An 18,261-nucleotide genomic window follows, 5' to 3' on the forward strand; every position below is an offset into this window, starting at 1 on the left:
GTACTCTGCTGCCATACACACTCTACAGTATTGCTGCACTACATGCTGCCACACCCCAAACTATTCACTCAGCCAAGGAGGTGGGATGCTTATCTCCTGTGCTGCTGCTGTCACATCAAAGCCTGATGAGATACTGTTACCTCCTGTAAAAGTAGGGAAATTTAAAAACATCTTTCCACACTGGCACCTTTCCATGTATGTGGAAATCAAATCAGCCATTACTCATGCAGGATCAAACAGTGAGGGAGAGATATAAGGGACAATAAAGCTAAAAGTGGAGCTAAAATTAATACTAGAGTAGAATGTGTTAAGTTGGACAAAAAAAATGTGAAATTTACAATCATTGGAATACATGAATTTAATATGAAGTAAAAAATTGAGTGAATGAATTCTGCACAGCAGGACATACTAGGAACAAGAAGTTTTGAATGAAATATACATGACAAATGCGTGAAAGTGGATTCATGTCAGTATCATGTGTTGTAGAACACAATGCGATCTGTTCAAACATACCAATTTATACAAATAGGTTGTACCATACAAGTTAGAAACAGTGTAGAGTTGCGATAGAATTAAGTTTTCATCCTCCCTGAGCAGATGGAAGTTATTCCTTGGAACAGTTGAAAAGATGACAGCGGAAAGAAAAAGTTGCTTTGATATTTTGACTGCGGTAAGTATAATTAATGACACTGACATGCTTGCATGAAATTGTGCTGTAAAGTTACATTATTTGGACTAGAAGAAGTGTTATAATATGCTGTGTTAATTCCTGCTGGCACCACTAGGTTGCCAAAAACTTGTAACTATTAAAGTATTAACTTGGGCAGTGTTTTACACTAAGAAGTTTTCAACAGACTGTTGTTGATGTTGTTGTAATTTAAGGCCAGATTTTTGTGGAACAGCTATTTTCACCATAGTTAATACCTTAGGTTAAGTGTTAGGTAGTTAGTTAGTTAGGTACCACATAAGCTAATTTTAAATGACTCTGCATTATTATATAATCAAAGACTTTATACCTGACAAGAACAGTTATATTAAGCAGGCTACTTGATATAGCTGTTCTTATCAGATGAACCAAAATATATAACTAGAACCTTACAGTCACACCTTGTGTTAATACATAAACTTTCCATTTCAAAAGTACATATTTTTCATACTTTTAATTCCTTGTTTAGTGTTTAATCCAGGACATCTGAACCATTTCCTACTTCTTCCCTGCTTTTCCAGATTTGTGTGGGATGGCTTCGCTGCAGCTGGGTGGCTTTAAGCAGGTTTCACTACATTAGATGGTGTCAAAGACAATTAGACAACTCTCCATAATAATAGGCTATATTGTCAGAGTGATTGTAAATGGTCCCCAGAAGTCTTTCATGTAATAAGTGGCTTCTGAGCATAAAACCACAGCAACAATCTGCTAATGATCTCACTGAGGCTGCTTTGATTTCTATAGAAGAATTACAGAGGAGACCCACAGCAGCACAGTGAGCGGTGGGGGTCTCAGAGGTTTTAAAAAGTGGGATCAGAGGTAAGAAGGAGAAACTGTGGTCAGTAAGAGTGAGGGCATTAAGCACATTAAGAATGTTTGTCTTCAATGAGGCTTTCAAGGTGTGGCTATATATTGTGTTAAAGAGTAAAATCCCTCAGCAAATAAACAGGTTTAAGTCCCATCACAAATATACACCGTCTGTTTTCTATTACAGCACGCTGTTAGGATGTGATATGTTTTCTCAGGGAAGGTTTCCGTCGGGTGTGAAACAGACATAGATAGACTCAGCGACTGCTTTACATCAGGTTATGTGTTTTGTTAATGTGGTAGCAGAGTTTCTTCTCTCACACACTGTGCTCAGCTGAAGTCGGTTACACCAAATTACAGGCCGCAGAGTATGATGTGAAGTCAGACTGGGCTGAGGTCTGAGATGATAGATAAGCACTGCCAATTGAAAAGAGTGCAGACATCTGGGATATGGTACAAGTACAGAGCACAGGCCCCACTTTAAACCCACACTTTGCTGCAGATTTCCTCTGCCAAGCGGCGACAAGCAGCCGGGTGCAGAGCCTCGACTCATATCTCTACATATGCAAACAGATTTGCGCTTGGTTTGTTGTGGGTTTTTATCTCTCTGCGCTCTTCATTTTTTTGGCTACATTCACACTGTAGGCCTTTACGGTTCATTCTGAATAATGACTGATTACTGTTTCTGTGTAGCTAAAGATGTAACCCACATTTGATAACTACTCTACAGGATATGAAGTGACAGCAAAGTTAAAAAGACATTCACACAGTCAGATTTCAGTATCCTGCATGAGGCTTCATTGCTCTCATTTTGTCAGAAACATTAAGGCGGCTGTTTGGAGTGAATGATGTTAAGTTGACATGTTGACATCTAACAAAAAAAAATCGATTTAACTGTTCGACTATGAATGACTGAATGACATCCACATTATAGTTTACAACTACATGTTCAGGGGAGAATTTCAAAATCAGCCTGCTCTTAAATTTTATGAAGTGCTTTCAGATAGTGAGCAGTTGCTGCTGTACTTCTTTAAGCTAAATGCTAACTTGCTGCCAATGATGATGTTAACATGCTGACGTTTTGCGGGTATAATGTCCTCCATATTCAACATCTTAGTTTTGTGTGTTGCTAACATTTGGAATGTTTTGCAGGCATTTGGATCATAAACCAACAATTCATACTGTGGGTGCCACTATCTATCCAATAGTTCTTGAGATGAAATATGTCAATCCCAACCCATCTAGCAGATGTTGAGATACAGTATTTCACTGTATTAGACTGGATAAAACTTTGATCTGCTAATGCTCTTTGACCTTCTATGAAATGGGTCATTGGCAAGTCATTGGCTTCCTGTGGAGTTCTTGAATATCTGTACCAATTTTCATGTGAATCAATCCAATAGTTGTGGAAACATTTCACTCAAAACCAAAACAGTCAAGTCATGGATCACCAAAATAATTTTTAATTCACAAAATAAGATGTGGAATAGTAAGAAATGATATTGTAACATAATGAAACATTGGTCAAATACTTACTTGTGAAATTAAAAAAAAAAAAAAAAGCAGAATTACAAAAGTTTTTTCCATTGAACTAAATGACATCATTAGTGTGCAGGAAGCAATAGTAACACAAGGATAGAACTATCCACATCTCTCGAACGTCACTTGAAGCCTGACAAGATGGATTTTCACGTGATCTTGTGATGTTCTGAACACTGTTTTTGAGCCTCGTCAGTTCTGCCAGAGATTAAATTACATATGTAACATATGATGAACGACATATGTAATCATTTTATTTAAAATATGGTCAAACATTAAGCTAACAAGTCTGCTTTCAAAAGTCCATGAGTCATAACTATTGCATGCAAGATTTATAGGGCAACCTCAAAAGATGAGTAAAGTGAGTTCAGGTGGATTTACCCTCCAGTTAACCCATGGACGAGGGACCTCGTCTATTAAACTGTCTTAGACTGAGCTGGCCTGCTCACACCTTTAAATGAACATGTCTGCTCTCTCTACATCATTATACTGTACTGTGATGGCAGACCATTCACTTACAGAAAACTGCAGCTGCTGTGGTACCCAACCTGGGGGTTGGGACCCTTCTAATGGGTCACAAGATAAATTAGAGGGGTCATAGGGTGATTATTGGGACAGGAAAGAAGTAAAATAAGTTGACTACTAAAATTTTGATTCTTTTTTTTTCAGGTCAGGTCAGGTTCAGGTTCAGGTTTGCCTGTGCAGCTTCTGTTTAAGTGTGTTCCTGCAAAAGTACATCTATGCTCAGTGAAACTAACCTGCATAATAAGATCAAGAACTAAATGAGGGAAAATATATGAGCAAAATCTCAACTTCAGTGAGATCAGGGCCGAAAACACAGGCAAACCTTTCACAGCATGTGAAAGAATGGCTGAATGAATGACGGTCTTGATCAAAGAAGCATGAAAGACAATCTGCAATGAATAACATTCACTCACAGTTGAGTTGGATGTGAAATAGTTCAGTGTTGTAAAACACTCCATCTGGAGGGCTGATGTCTGACACAGATTTGCCTTGACTCGCAATGAATGGACTGACACTCTGACCTCCAAACTGAATGATGATGCTCCTGTCTCTCCACCCAACTCATCATCATCATCATCATCACAGGGTTCAAACATGTGTCACTGACACATGGCTGAATACTGCATCATGTTCATATGACAAATTCACTATCAGTAATAATAACATGTTATGAAAGTGCCTTTAAATATTTGCCGTTTGTGCGCAGTGCCGTTGTATTTTTTGTTTCTTTTTTACTACAATATAAATGTCTTTCATCCTGAAATAATTGCAGAGTATGTATCCAAAATCACTCTGCTGTTAACTTATTCTGTATCATTATTCAGTATTCTGTAACTATAAAAGTTTACTCTATAGTGATGGTGATATTGAGGTTTTGAATACTTTTTGTTGGATCAGGTGACAGATGAAGTGTTACAAAACTATAATTTTGTGTTGACTGCATTGTGGGACAAAAGTTAAAAAGTTACAAAAGTAGTGTACATACTACTACTCTTCCCTGCCTACTGCTGGTGTATCCCTGTGTTCACTGAATGCTATTGTTACAAATGGTCAAATAGTGTGGCTTGCATGCACCACTACACATTTGCATTACTGTACTTATCATGTCATCTGCACCTGCTTGTATGTGTGTCCTTGTGCATGTGCTTGATACAAAAGATACAACAAAACTGGGAGATGCTCATCAAAACATTGCTCCATAGCGCCCCCATAAATAAATGCTAATGTTGCTCTGTGTCTGCCAGATGTGTAAATAGGCAACTGTTTGCTGGCATGTTCATCATGACAGCTTTATAAGGTGATATATGTATGTATGATATATTTATGTCAGTGTTGTGTTTACCCTGCTACCCCCAAGTGGCAAAACATCCATTAAAAAGCTGCTTTAAACTCAAATTATACTTTGACTTGTCTGCATAGCCACAAGGGTCTATGTGATGTCAATGTCATCACCAGGCCAAGTCTGCAGAGGTCTGTGGATGTTAGCTTACAGCCCAAAATTTATGATAGCGCCTGCACACATCCAGCTATGCAGACAGCCAATGTAGTATAAAACAGTACGTCCTGTGTGTCTGCCCGTGTTCACTTTAGTGTTGACATTCTGCTATATGGGCCAAAACTGAACAACAAACATCTTGACAAGATGCAAGTCAACACATTTATTAGTTAAGGGCCAATGTGTTACCATGTTAAACTGTTGCACTTTTTCTTGAGCTGAAATGATTTCAATCATTTTCAATTCTTTGGGGAATTCCAAACTTTTGTTGGTAGCCTACCTCCTGTAGGCTAGAAGAGCCTGACAACATATCTGTCACACTCTGCCTGACCTCTGAACAGGTGGATGGAGCCCAGGGGCTCTGGTGCAAGTCTCAGCAGTGTAAAAGTACAAATCAACACTACGGACGCCGTTAAACAGAGGTCATGCATCCTGTCCTCGGTCCTCGTAAACTACAATTCTAGTTAGTTCTAGTAAAGTTTACCACTCATTCTAGACCGTTTTGAGTATTGAAACCAAAACATCTAACAAATTCTATTTATGAATGAATGAAATGAAAATAATAAAATATTCAGTTTTTATTTACTCTCTGTCAGGGAGGTGTCGACTCAACTCTGTGCTAATTGTTGAGGTTGTAATTTGTGTCGTTGTTTGTCTGTCTGCTGTTTGTGTCATTGTTCTGGCTTCATATGTAAGAGGATCTTTGTATTATGTTACTGGGTGCACCCATCTCCAAAACAAACTGAGAAAGGTTTTTTACAGTCAGCAACATACTGCTTTTATTAATAACAGTCAGGCCATTCAGTTAAAGAAAAAGCAGCTGCTTCAAATAGTAAACGGTCTGATGAAAATCCAGTAACCAAATGCTACATTTTCCTGTGAGCATTTATTAATACAAATAGTCTCTTTCAGCACTGTTCAGTGATGGTCAGTAATGTTCAGTACTGTCTGAAAGCAGACAGCCTGATTAACTGAAACTATTGGCATGGACTTATATGGATATTCACAGTAACCAGAGGATGTATCTTAATTGCTTTTGGTGACCTCCTGACCTTTCCTCGGGCCAGCAGGGCCTCCGACTTTAAATCTTTGTTTTAGAGGGGTCACAAAGTAAACAGGTAAATAGACTTTTTAAAGTTTGTGATGGACACTTGAAAGAATATGGAGGGTTTTCACCACAGTTACAGCTGGCAGTAGGCCTCTAACACGGAGTATGTCATTTTATTTGAGGGTAATGATATATATCACGATATAAAAGGATAAAACACTGGTTTATACATTTTCTGGAAAATCATTAAACAAATTGTTATGACATGAATGTTTCTAATGTTAATCCTCTACAATGCAAATCCAGTGGATTAAAACTGTACCAATCAATAGTTTTACATTAACAATGGGACATATGACTAGAAGTTTTGCCAACTGCAGTTCCTTCCAGAGTCTTTAAGCTTCTTTTAGCTTATACTGATGCAAAAAAATCTTATAAAAAACCCAATACTGTAATAAATCAGTTATACTCATTGATTTGCAATATTGCCCACAGTGGCCTATTAGTGGGCTGATACAACCAGAGATATTAAAGTGACAGCTAACTGAATATAAAGAGAATGGCAAAATCTCTGATGGTGTATAAGTTTTTATTGTTTCATTGCCTACATTAGTTGACAGTGACAATAACCTAAATAAAAAGAAAAATGACTCTATTACAGTTGGCTTTGCTGACTTGTGTTTGATCAGACAAACAGTATGGACCTGTGTGCTGTGATAGTGGTTTACAGTATGACATCAGTGGCACAATTTTCAAACGATCATCACCATTTATTTCAAAATTCAAGAATACACTCCTTCAGATGAAGCAGGCTTGCTTTACTGCTAGTACAAAATGTGGTGAAGGAAAAAAATAGATCTGCGCAAGCAGATCTTTAATCATCCAATTTCTCCAGCCAGATTTTCCCAACCCGCATAGCCGTCTGAACCACTAACTTTTAGGCTCCCACCACCCTGAAGAGTACATCCTCTGTTGAGTGCGGAAAGTTGGCGAATATCATTTGAGGGTGGATAGTGGCGGTACTGAGGATGAAGCTAGAAGAAGCGGTAATGAATGAACAAGGGGCCAAACCACAATCCTCCCTGAGGGGCGTTTATCAGAGCCAACACATCCTTCAGCGTTTGCACGTGCATGGACATACAACATGCTGCTGTGATGTACTGAGCGCTGATACAGGCCTGTTCCCATGCTGCTAATGAAATATTGCCCTTCCCCATTGGGAAATAGAAGCTCTGTGCTTTACAAGGACAAACTACAAATCAGTAATATATGTTTTGCTTCCATTATAATTAACTTCCCAGAACACACTTAAAGCCATTCATTCGTTGTTCCTCTGCATTCTTCACTTGTCACCTCTGTGCCCTCACTGTGTTAGAACCATTACATAGGAGCTTGTACCACTAGCTGCACTGTGAAGACACATGATGTGAGCAAACACAGCACCGCTATCCCCACATGAGCCATCACTCAGATGGGTAACAGGATTCAAACCTAAATCAATGTCTGTGCAATGAATGCAAACAGTCCATTACATCAACTACTTGTCAACAGTGCACAAGCTTCTTACTGTGGACTCACCCGATGTATGGACTCCCCGTCTGCAGATCCTTCTGCACTGTTAGATGAGTCATGGGGCCTGGTGCCAGAGCGCAAGTTCTAAATGAGCAGAGAGGGGAAAAAGCATGGATGTGAACTAATCATTTGGTTATATTTAATACGATAAATGGTATAAGTATGAGCATCAGTCACTCTGAGAGAAAAAACAACAGATTCAGCCTAAACTCAAAGTCAGTTACTATTTTGGATTTCATAGTTTAAAAGGCAAAAGGACTTTAAAACTGCTTGTAAACTCTGTTATGGCAAAGTCACATACATCCAATATGTGGGATCAACTGGCTCAACACCGGCTTAAGGCCTCCTTACACTTTGCGAGGTTGAATTGTTTGAGACTAAAGTTAACAAACATGAGGAAAATGTGATGAAATCTTTGTCAATCCAAAACTTTGCTTTGGATTGACACAATTTGCTCCTAAATTCAGAAATTTAGGAGCAAATTCTCTTAATGTGACTGCTGCTACAATCCATATCTACAAACCAACCAATCGGAATAACGCATGAAATGACACAGAATACACTGGCCAGTGTGACATTTCACAAGTGCCATTTTTTAAAATTATAGTTAGGGGGAAAAACACAAACCTAAACCACAGAGGTGAAACAAGAAAGAAGTGTGTGTGGCTTTGATGTATTTTCAAAACAGCAGATGGATGATGTGAACTGATGACATGTCTTTGCTTTCATATACCTTCACCACACATTCATCACATAATTTGACAGCTTCAAGTTGATATCATGCAGTCTGACACGGATTATGATCAAGATTTTATTATAGTCTTCTTGCACAGAGTGACATGCAATAAACTTACACACTTGTTGTCATACAGTGTAAAGGTGCCCTTACACAGCTGAAGAGATTCTGGTTTATCCTCACATGGATCTTATCTTTGTGGTTTTACCAGTTATTCCTGCTGTTGAGGTCTAATAAATGCACATTTATATGAATCCATAAAATAGATAGTACATTTCTATTTGCATTGAAATTAAATGAACAGAGAGAAAACAAAAAGAAAACATCAAACTGGCCATGGATTTACTGTTTGTTTGTGTCTACTTGTCACAGAATGCAAGTCTGATGGCTGTTGTGTGTATTAAGTATTAAGATTACATATCTATTGCCACTTTCATGCCAAAAAAAGAAAGAAATGTTCATGGTTTCTCTCATGTTTTCTAATCTCATCTATAGCCTTTGTTCTGACTCTCCTACCCAGTGTGTGTTGGAGGTTGTTGGGTTACAGGCAGGCTGGTGGAGAGTACAGTGGCCTCTTGCAGCGTCTGGATCCCCCATCACAAAGGTCATTTGTCTCACTGCACCCTGAGGACACCAATAGGAAAATGAGACCCTGCAGAGAGGTCAAAGGTAGGTAAACCACAGACCCTCAACCCCCCCTCTCATCATACAGACTCTTCTCTCTCCACCAACTGAGGAACCCTGCTGGGATCTTCCCGTACTGTCCCTCTGACCTTGACTTCAAGTGTCACAGGTGAGGGAGCAATGTGTTTGGGTTTGACCATAAAACTGAATGGATATGATCACCCACAGTTACTCAGTTATGTAACTACACTCAGGTCAGTCACACTAAATTATTATTGAAAAGTGTTTGATTGCAGTCAGTTTGTAACTGCGGTCTGAAATTCACCTTCACGTTCCACTTATGAAGCTTTAATTATTATTATTATTATTTACTCTGGGTATATTGTACTACTGTTGTGCCACAGTTAGCTCTGAATATTTCTTCCAGCACTGAAAATACCCTGTTAAATACCCTGTGTGTGCACTATGAGTCCTGTGCTTTAGCAATACTTTGATCATTCCTGCGAGAAGAAAATGCTGATTGTAAGGTCAAGTTAACAGCAAATTTCCTTCACAATAAAACTAAAGTAACACAGTCATTTCCACTATTCAAAATTAAATGCGGAACACATAGAATACAAACATCCTTTCTCTACTGCCACCAAGTGGCAGAAGACAAATCAGTTCAGCCCTCTGAACACACATAAATTACTACCAAGCAAACATTAAAATATGTGTTCAAACACAGGTAATAAATTAAGCAAGTACACTTTCGTACCTCAAAGGGTGTCTCAAAGCCCTCCAGGCTGCCTCCAACCATCAGCAGGCCATCAGTGGAGATGCCCTGCCAAGGATAGGCCCAGTTCACCCTCTCCACCAGCCAACAGTCCACATAAACCTCCAGCCAGAGTGTAGACACACCCAGTGATACCTGGTGCCACTGGCCATCACACATAGACCTCACTGGAAACCTATATTAGCAAGAGATAGAGGAGATAAAGGACCTGTGAGAGAGGAGACATAAAAGTGCAAACAGCATGTTGTGGCTGCTTGTACAACAAAAAAGTCGTAACTATGGCTCAGATCTAACACAATCAGATCATCAGATAGTTTAATTCTGGTTTATTACAACTGCTGCTTCTAGCTGTTTAGTTTACTGGAGCAGAGTGTGTTGTACATGCCGTGGTTAATCACAGTGCAGGAGAGGACTGACCAGACGTACTCATATTCTCTGTGTTGGGTGGAGATGAAGGTGAGTGAATGTGGGCCGAGGCGGAGCTGCAAGTGGATATGATGCTGGGAGTTTAACAGAGTCATCACACTGCTCTCCTCCTTCTGAGAGCTGCGCAGCTCCAGCAGTACACTGAACTCATCGCAAAACCTGCAGGGAAGACACACAAACACTAACAGAAGACTGTACACTCATAAACACAATTGAAGAAACCCCCCGGTGACATGCATGCCTGCAAACACAAAGACATACTGGACCTACATGTAGATGATAAGAAGTTGGATATCAATCTCATGTCTGTGCTCTAAGTATGAAGTGAGGACATGGTTAGCCTAGATTAGCATAAAGACTGGACGTAGGAGGAAACAGCTAGCCTGGTTCTGTCTGAAAAAATACATCTGCCAACACCTTTAGGGCTGCAACTAACTATCATTTCTCTTATTGATTAACCTGGCAACACATTTCTTGAATAATCATTTTGTCTTTGAAATGTATTAAATTTCCCAGAGTTCAGAGGTTACGTCCTGAAATCGTTTCTTCCGTAACATTTAACGAGCTGAAAACATCAACTTTTTTGGCATTTTTGCTTAAAAAATGAATCAAAATAATTGGCAATTAAAAGTCTCTTTCAATCAACTAATTGTTTCGGTTCTAAACAATGACAATTGATATTTATTTCATTTCTGCTGGAAATTGAACAAAATGTGTTACACAGATTAAACAAATGAGATACAACATGTTAATAAGTAAGGTTTAGAGCTGTTATTAGGTGTATTTTTAAACTTTAGACAGAGCCAGGCTAGCTCCTTCCAGTCTTTATGCTAAGCTAGGCTAACTGTGTCCTGACTTCAGCTCTGTACTTAATAGACATGTGGTTGATATCAATCTTAACATCTCACTCACAGAAAGATAGTAAATAGTCATATTCCCAAAAATGTCACAATGATCCTTTAAATTTTAGATTCTTATTGTCATGGTCACATACACAGAGGGCTGACTGTGTATCTGTGGAGACTCATTAAAGAATTAAAACAAAGTACCTTGGTCCGAACATCTGCTGTGTGGCCATTATCAGGTTGGCATAAATGCCAATTTGAAGAGTAAGACACTTCTGGTCATCCATTGATAAGGACACGTTGTTGGCATTGACCACCATCTGGGAGAAATGCTGCAACAAATCCACTTTCTCTGTTGAGAAACCAAAACAATACTGGTGAAGTAAACTGAGCAAGCTAAAGACTAGAGTGGAGACCAAACTAGAGAGTAAAGATGAGTGAAACATTCATGCTAATGCAATAAATACAATGGCTCTGCCATAAAGTCTACTTTTACAAAGCTTATACATTTTTAGTTTTTGTTGATATTGTCAGAAAGGTGATAATTCTACTTTTTGCTTATTATGGTTATATAGGTTGGTAGTGTACTGGAGTGCGTTATATTGAAAGGTGTTTCTAATAATTTATCTACTCCATTTACATACATGAGGGGGGCATAATATTAGAAACTCCTTTGTCTAATAAACAATTAATGAGCTGCATAAACAATTAATTAAAAATACTTACTTACTTAAAATTAGACAATTAAATTAATTTAAAAAATAATTTAAAAAAAACAAAAAAAACAACCACTTGTACTGAAAAAACTATCTTACATATATTTTTACATACTGTGCTGTGCACAAGTCATGGCATTATGATCACTTGATTTTGGGTGTGGTTACTGAAAATCTGGTCATTATAATCAATATCTGAAATCATGTGGATTCATACATTTAAATGTTGATTTATATGTGTTTTGCAATCTGGGTGCTTGAAATATGGAATGGAAAAAATGGGTTGAATACTATGGGGTCTGTAATTTAGATGCTTAGACTCATATTTCTGTATGAGACAACATAACAGCAGCCTCACCATTAGCTCATCTCCTGACCCAACACTTGAACTTTTGTTACATGCCACTGCAGAGCCGATGAAGTCATTTACCATGGTATGGTAGTGAAATCCAACACCCACTGTGGGGGGGTAATGAAGCATTCATCCATTTCTCACTGACTGGACTGGGGCTCAGCAGCACTTTAATAGCCATGGATAAAGGAAACACATGCACCATCACTGCTGAGGATCTTCAACAGTGAGCGAGTCAGCGGCACTAACAGCATGTAACTGCATCCACAGAGTGTGACGTGTCAAAATGTTATATTTTATTCAACATAAGGATCCAACAGGTCTATCAGTCATACGGGTGCCTCTGTATGTTGGCATGGCCATTCTGCTTTAAAGCCAATTCTATTGTTGCCAGTAATATGGAACATGAAAGAAACAGGGGAATGTCCTCAGACAGGACACATTTAGCCAGCAGAGGCAGTTCCATCTACATCTGCAGAATGACTGGAATCAGCATATATTCATATGTTATCAGTTATCGAGCTAATCCCCAAAGAGTATGCATCCATATAAGTGTCATCTGGGTTTTCTTTATAATGGAGTTACAACATTTAGCAAACAAAGCAAGCCCACTGAGACAACAGGACTTTTGAGATACAGGGTGCAGTCACTGGACATCATGCAAGAACATTTTCTTATCATAAATCTCTCTTACTCTTTTTTGTGAGGTTTGCTTGTATGAGTCAAGTCAGAATCACAAAACTGCACAAACTTGTGAATTGCTTGTCTCAACTTGATGAATGAAAAGTGTTCCAGACAGTGTAAGGCAAGCTACTTGAAAAATGCAATCCTTTACATATTACATATCGCTCCTTTAAATAGTAATTACATTACTTAACTAATTACTCATTTACTGAGTCTGGCTGCTTTTAACCAGCTTGAAAGCCTCTGCAGCCACATGTTCCATCTTCTGTGTTTAACACATGTAGAAGAAGAAAAAGAAATGTTCTGGTTTATCAAGCAGCAGCCAGCAGCGGTTTACTGACCATCAACAGCTAGCTTAACATTAGCCACAGTGACTGCATGAAGTCCCGTCCTCTCCGTGAAGCTGCTTTGTTCTCACTGATTCCTCAATGTAGCTTTAACAGCAGCTAACGTTAGTGAGCCAGCTAAGAAATTATAAAACTTATAAAAAGTAAAACAACTTTGGAGTTACCCTGCAACAAGCTAGCATGTACAGGACCAGAGCTAATATCAACTCTCCAACACTGGTCACAAGAAAAACATCATGTCAGCTCCAAGTCTTGTTGGAAATCAGCAGATGAAAATTTAGCCCCCCCAAAATAGTAAAAAATTATCCAAATTTAAAATTAATGAAATAAAACAGCTGGAAATGCCATACTGTGACACATAAAGAAGGAAGAGTTTGACATTAAGTTAGATGCCAAAAAAAATCTTGCTAAAGCAAACTTCTTCACGACCTAAATATGAAGCCGTCACCCTGAGAAAACCATTATATGTGATGTTACACTGTTGGGTAAAACAGAGTATGTTCTCCCAGGTAGCAACGTGCATAAAGACCCTGCAGCAGAAAGGCAGACTATCTATTTGACTATATTTGACTCTGAACCACTCCTGAATTTTATTGGTGTCTAGAAGAAAATTCTAAATATAGGAACATTGGTGGATGTGACATTTTCTCTTACATCACTATGTGCCAAAAACAAAGCTAGTGGATATCTTTGTCTTTGTAAGTGGCCCAATGTACCCAGCTGTTGTTTGTCAAGAAATATAAGTGATCTGACCCACATTCAGTCTATTTTAAAGTCTATTTTAAACAGACAACAATTTTCATCTGATCAAGCGAGACAGTAAACAAGTGTTTTTCTTGAAATGTCATGACATAGTGTCTTTTTTGGTCTGTGTATGTGTAGTGAAAGACACACACCAAGCTCATCACTCAGTGCATTTGTCCTCCTCATCCTCCATCATCGAGACTCCAGTCACACATGACTGGGCTCTGATAATGTGATGAAAGCTCTGGCTTGAAACCACGAGCTGCATTCCACTAGCCTGTATATTCTATACAGCATGAGGCTGAGTGAGGTGCTGAAAAAGAGACATGCATTCTTGTGTGGAGGTATTAATTTTATATCGTACTCTTTTTCCTGTAGTATGTGCATTCTGTGACCAAAATGACCACCAGCTTTCCTGACTACTCAATATGAGTGGAAGAAGAAACTCCTAACCGTTATGTGTGGAACATGATCACAGCAAGTCCCATTAATGCACAGTGAGAGAGAAGAACACGTAGATGGAAAGGTGTTATTTTTCAAAGCAGACAGATTGACTTGACGTCTCCAGATAGCAGCAGAGAAACTGGCATCCTGACTCCATGCTTTGAGAGAAGATGAGAGGTAAATTCGGGATTAACTCTCTCAGGAGCCACGCCAAACACTGAGAGTTTCATGGCTAGAGTGTGTCTGGAGCTGCCAGAGGGCACAGTCGATACTGTCCTCTTGTGTTGGTGTTCAGACTGAACCACAGCATGTATATAAAGACAGACATAGCGAGGTCTGACGTCACCCGCTGGTTTACATTGGAGCTGGTTTGAAGCTCAGAGTTGCAGCTTATGGTCAGTGACACATTTTCCTTTTGGAGCCGGGACCTTCCAATAAAGGAGTGCAGGGTGGAAAAACATCCTGCTACCTCAGACCCAAGCTAACGCTAGCTTACTTGGGCTAATGTTAGCTACTTTAGCTAAATTGTGCTAACAGGGCAGGTATCATAATCAAGTAACATTAAACTTGGTGAAAAATTGCAACAATAGTCCGACTCCAGGAGCTGGGGAGAGCAGCAGGTCAGACAACTGTCAATCACAGCTGTCAATCAACACCCACACAGCAGACATCAAAGCTACTATAAGTCTTCAGATCTTATTAACAGAGCAATAATTTCTAAAATGACCACCAGCAACTTTTTTAGAGATTGAGACCATAATGACTCGTTGAAAAAAATGACTAACTTAATATTTCTAGAGAGAAGTTGAGGCTTTTTGAATGGGGCGGTTGGAGACAGGGATCTTTGGAGACAGCATCTAGCAGCTGTTGGTGGTATAGGTTCTTCAACATTGGCTTCAGCCTCATGGCAGTTTGGTGAGGATTCATGTTTGTACCTGGCCAGTACAGCCTGTCTGCCAGCTATCAGTGGCCAGCATTACATAGCCTACATTATAATAGTTGAAGTAAAAAGCTTCTAGGTATGAATATAACATAGTTCAATTTTATTATTGAAGAGCTCAGTCAACTTTTGATTTAAAACTACGGCAAAGTCCCATCATTAGATATCATTGACACATAAATCTACTAGGACAAGTTCAGTTTTTCAAGTCTGTCTTAAAACAACAGTCAGGAGCCCGAATGAACAGTGAAACATGTTTCTCTTGCTGTAATCATTCCTCCTGTTTAGACTGACCATTAGAAGATCCCTTCATAATGCACTTACAGTGTAAGTGACAAGGGACAAAATCCACAGTCCTCCTTCTGTGCAAAAATGTATTTAAAAGCTTATCTGAAACTAACATGAAGTTGCGTCCAAATGAGTCAAATCAAGTAGATATCTTTAAGTATTAGTCTTTAGTGCCAAACTCCCTTTTTTTTCTACATATTACACACTTTTACCAGCTTCAGTTCTCTAAATAAACCTGTTTGATTTTGACCATTACATGAATTTAAAATCCATTAAAGCACTTGTGCAAATTCAAAGTTACAAGTGCTTTAAATAACATTGCAAATATCAACATTAGCTGTAGCAAGCGGAATATTTCCACTTGTTCAGCTTATTTCACCAGTTACCACTTCACCAGTGTTGTTTTGGCATTTTCCCCAAAATTAAGTTTTCAGTCAACATTTGAAGAGAGGAAGGTGAGCCAACCTTTTGATCATTTTGTCTTAATTGGAACTTGAAAAAGTACCTTCATCAGCACCAGCAAGTATTATATTGTTATGGTTTCCTAACTGAAGTTTGCTCTATGAGGAGAGATTATATAGACCTAGGAAATAAAGAGGGTATACACAACTTATGCTGCTTTTTGCTACTTCTAATTGTGGCTTCCAGGTAATCAAAACCATTTAAGGACACAGGCATTCTGGGATAAAGCACCCATGTGTTAAAGTATGTTTTGGATTTATGGATCTTATGTGTTTATCACATAATTGTGACTCAGCAGTGTTGAGGGAAAACATCTTGTACACATGAATCTCTTGATCTCTGAAGGGGGACAGTAATGTGATAGTGATGATGTGAGTCATAGTTAGACATTTTATGCATCATCTGTAGGTTTCAGCAATAGTCTTACAGCTAGCAAACACCTCTTAATTCATTCAGATGCATGACCTTTAACCTACTGGCCTAGATACGGGTACAACAGCATTTGCTTTCAAATTCTCCACATTCTCTGCCTTCAGCAAGATTGACCCTAAAATATTTCCTCATTTCCCCTACCAGAAGAATAATATTTAGACTTGAAGGGGTGACCCAATGTTGTAGAAACCCAACACTTCTACGCTATTAGCCTAAAACTTCAGATATGACCATACGTGACTTTGCAGTTACAATCTGTATTACATAGTAACACAAGAATACCTTTAAATACATTTTGAGATTGTAAATTACTTCCACATTTCAAAAATAGATGTGATACAATGTGTATCGTGTTCTTATTCAGGTTAGTAAGCAAGTACTTATTATGAAATTAGATGAAACAGTGATACCTGCAGAGACATGCAGTTATTGTGACAGCAAAACGTGACATTCAGTGAGATCAAATAGTTAAAAGTGAAGATGCATGCTTCCAAAGCAGAGAGAAGAGGACAGGAGAGAAAAATAGTAAATGTCTGATAAAGTCTAGCAGACGAAGATGTGGCATTTATAGTTTACAGGGAGCTAATTAACAGTGTGTGGATTTTTTCCTACTGAAAGGACAAGTACACTTTCTATTTCAAATCATCATCACAAAATCGCCTGCAAATTCTGAGCTGCAGTAATGGAACAAGAGTGTAAAAGCTACTGTATTTACACTGTCAGGAATCCTAGAAACCTTCAAATCCAGATGTAAACACTGATATACAGTGTTACTGTGGTAAACTGTCCCTTCATTTGTTCAAAGTTCTGTTTTAAACCCAGGGTAGACAAATGGAAAGCCTGATAAAATAAAGATAAAGATATCTATTACTCTTCATTACTTGTGACTTTATTGTAAAGTCAGAATGTCCCTGCGAGGGTCCTGTAGAAATGATGACTGTGTTTTCCCAGTGATGTGAGTGTCAGTAGTTGGGCTTCTTGTTACAGGTCAATCACTTGTCCATATTGCATTACATTTCAAATGCATATGGTTTATATTTATTGCAGCCAGGTTAATGACACTCATCAGAAATTCAATGCAAAACTAAAACGTATTCAGATAGTTCCTCTGACATCAAACTAATATTGGTGGGATTATGGTACAGTATGTCTGTGACAATCACATGTGAAAAATAGTCTAAGCCCAGAAACAGGGCTTTATCAAAAGGTTTCAGGTTATGACTCAGCGAAAGTGCTAAAATTGAGCCTACTGAGAGACAGGAGGAGCTGATGTCTATGTCAAAGTTAGCAACTGATTTAGTCACTAATTAGACAGCGGTGGTGAATGAGAGACTGGCAGGACTTCCTATTTCTTCTTCCTCCTCTTTCTTTCCTATGCTAGTGATTAGCTTTACTATTTTAGTCACTAAAGCCTACATTTTAATTAACATCCCCATTAATATACAGACAATAGCAGGGATGTATTTTTATTTGCTGAATTTATAATTTAGTTTATAAAACAGTGATATTCTTGTCTGTGTGTAATGATCGGCCTATCTGTGCCGTGAGACAACATAAAGTAATTTATGGACAGTAAAATGTGTTTGCAACATGGATTTGCTTTAATGCTCATATTAAGGCCACTAATGTCACTGCAAATATTATGAGAAAAAGCATTTAAGCAGCAAAATTGTAAACTATCTGTAATAATAAACTTGGCAAGAAAGAAAAAACTATTTAATTCACCATTGGAAACTGAAAAAGTAATTATCCTC

The 18,261-nt window shown here is 38.5% G+C and overlaps 1 protein-coding gene across 4 annotated transcripts in view; it reads right to left on the minus strand.

Annotated features, from left to right (window-relative positions):
- The window catches only part of si:dkey-61l1.4 (collagen alpha-2(I) chain), a 91,322-nt gene that overhangs the window by 62,203 nt on the left and 10,858 nt on the right, over positions 1-18,261 (minus strand). Inside the window, exons 1-7 of one of the 4 annotated variants that reach the window (XM_067600731.1) lie at positions 13,362-14,893; positions 12,245-12,334; positions 11,303-11,450; positions 10,254-10,412; positions 9,810-10,002; positions 8,945-9,052; positions 7,699-7,776 (exon numbers count right to left, since the gene is read on the minus strand). In XM_067600731.1, coding sequence (XP_067456832.1) covers positions 7,699-7,776; positions 8,945-9,052; positions 9,810-10,002; positions 10,254-10,412; positions 11,303-11,450; positions 12,245-12,299 — 741 coding nt within the window. In that variant the 5' untranslated portion in view covers positions 12,300-12,334; positions 13,362-14,893. The other 3 variants (XM_067600714.1, XM_067600739.1, XM_067600722.1) reach the window with 3 other exon arrangements.

The sequence above is a fragment of the Thunnus thynnus genome, chromosome 2 (genome assembly GCF_963924715.1).
Source record: "Thunnus thynnus chromosome 2, fThuThy2.1, whole genome shotgun sequence".
Taxonomy (NCBI): domain Eukaryota; kingdom Metazoa; phylum Chordata; class Actinopteri; order Scombriformes; family Scombridae; genus Thunnus; species Thunnus thynnus.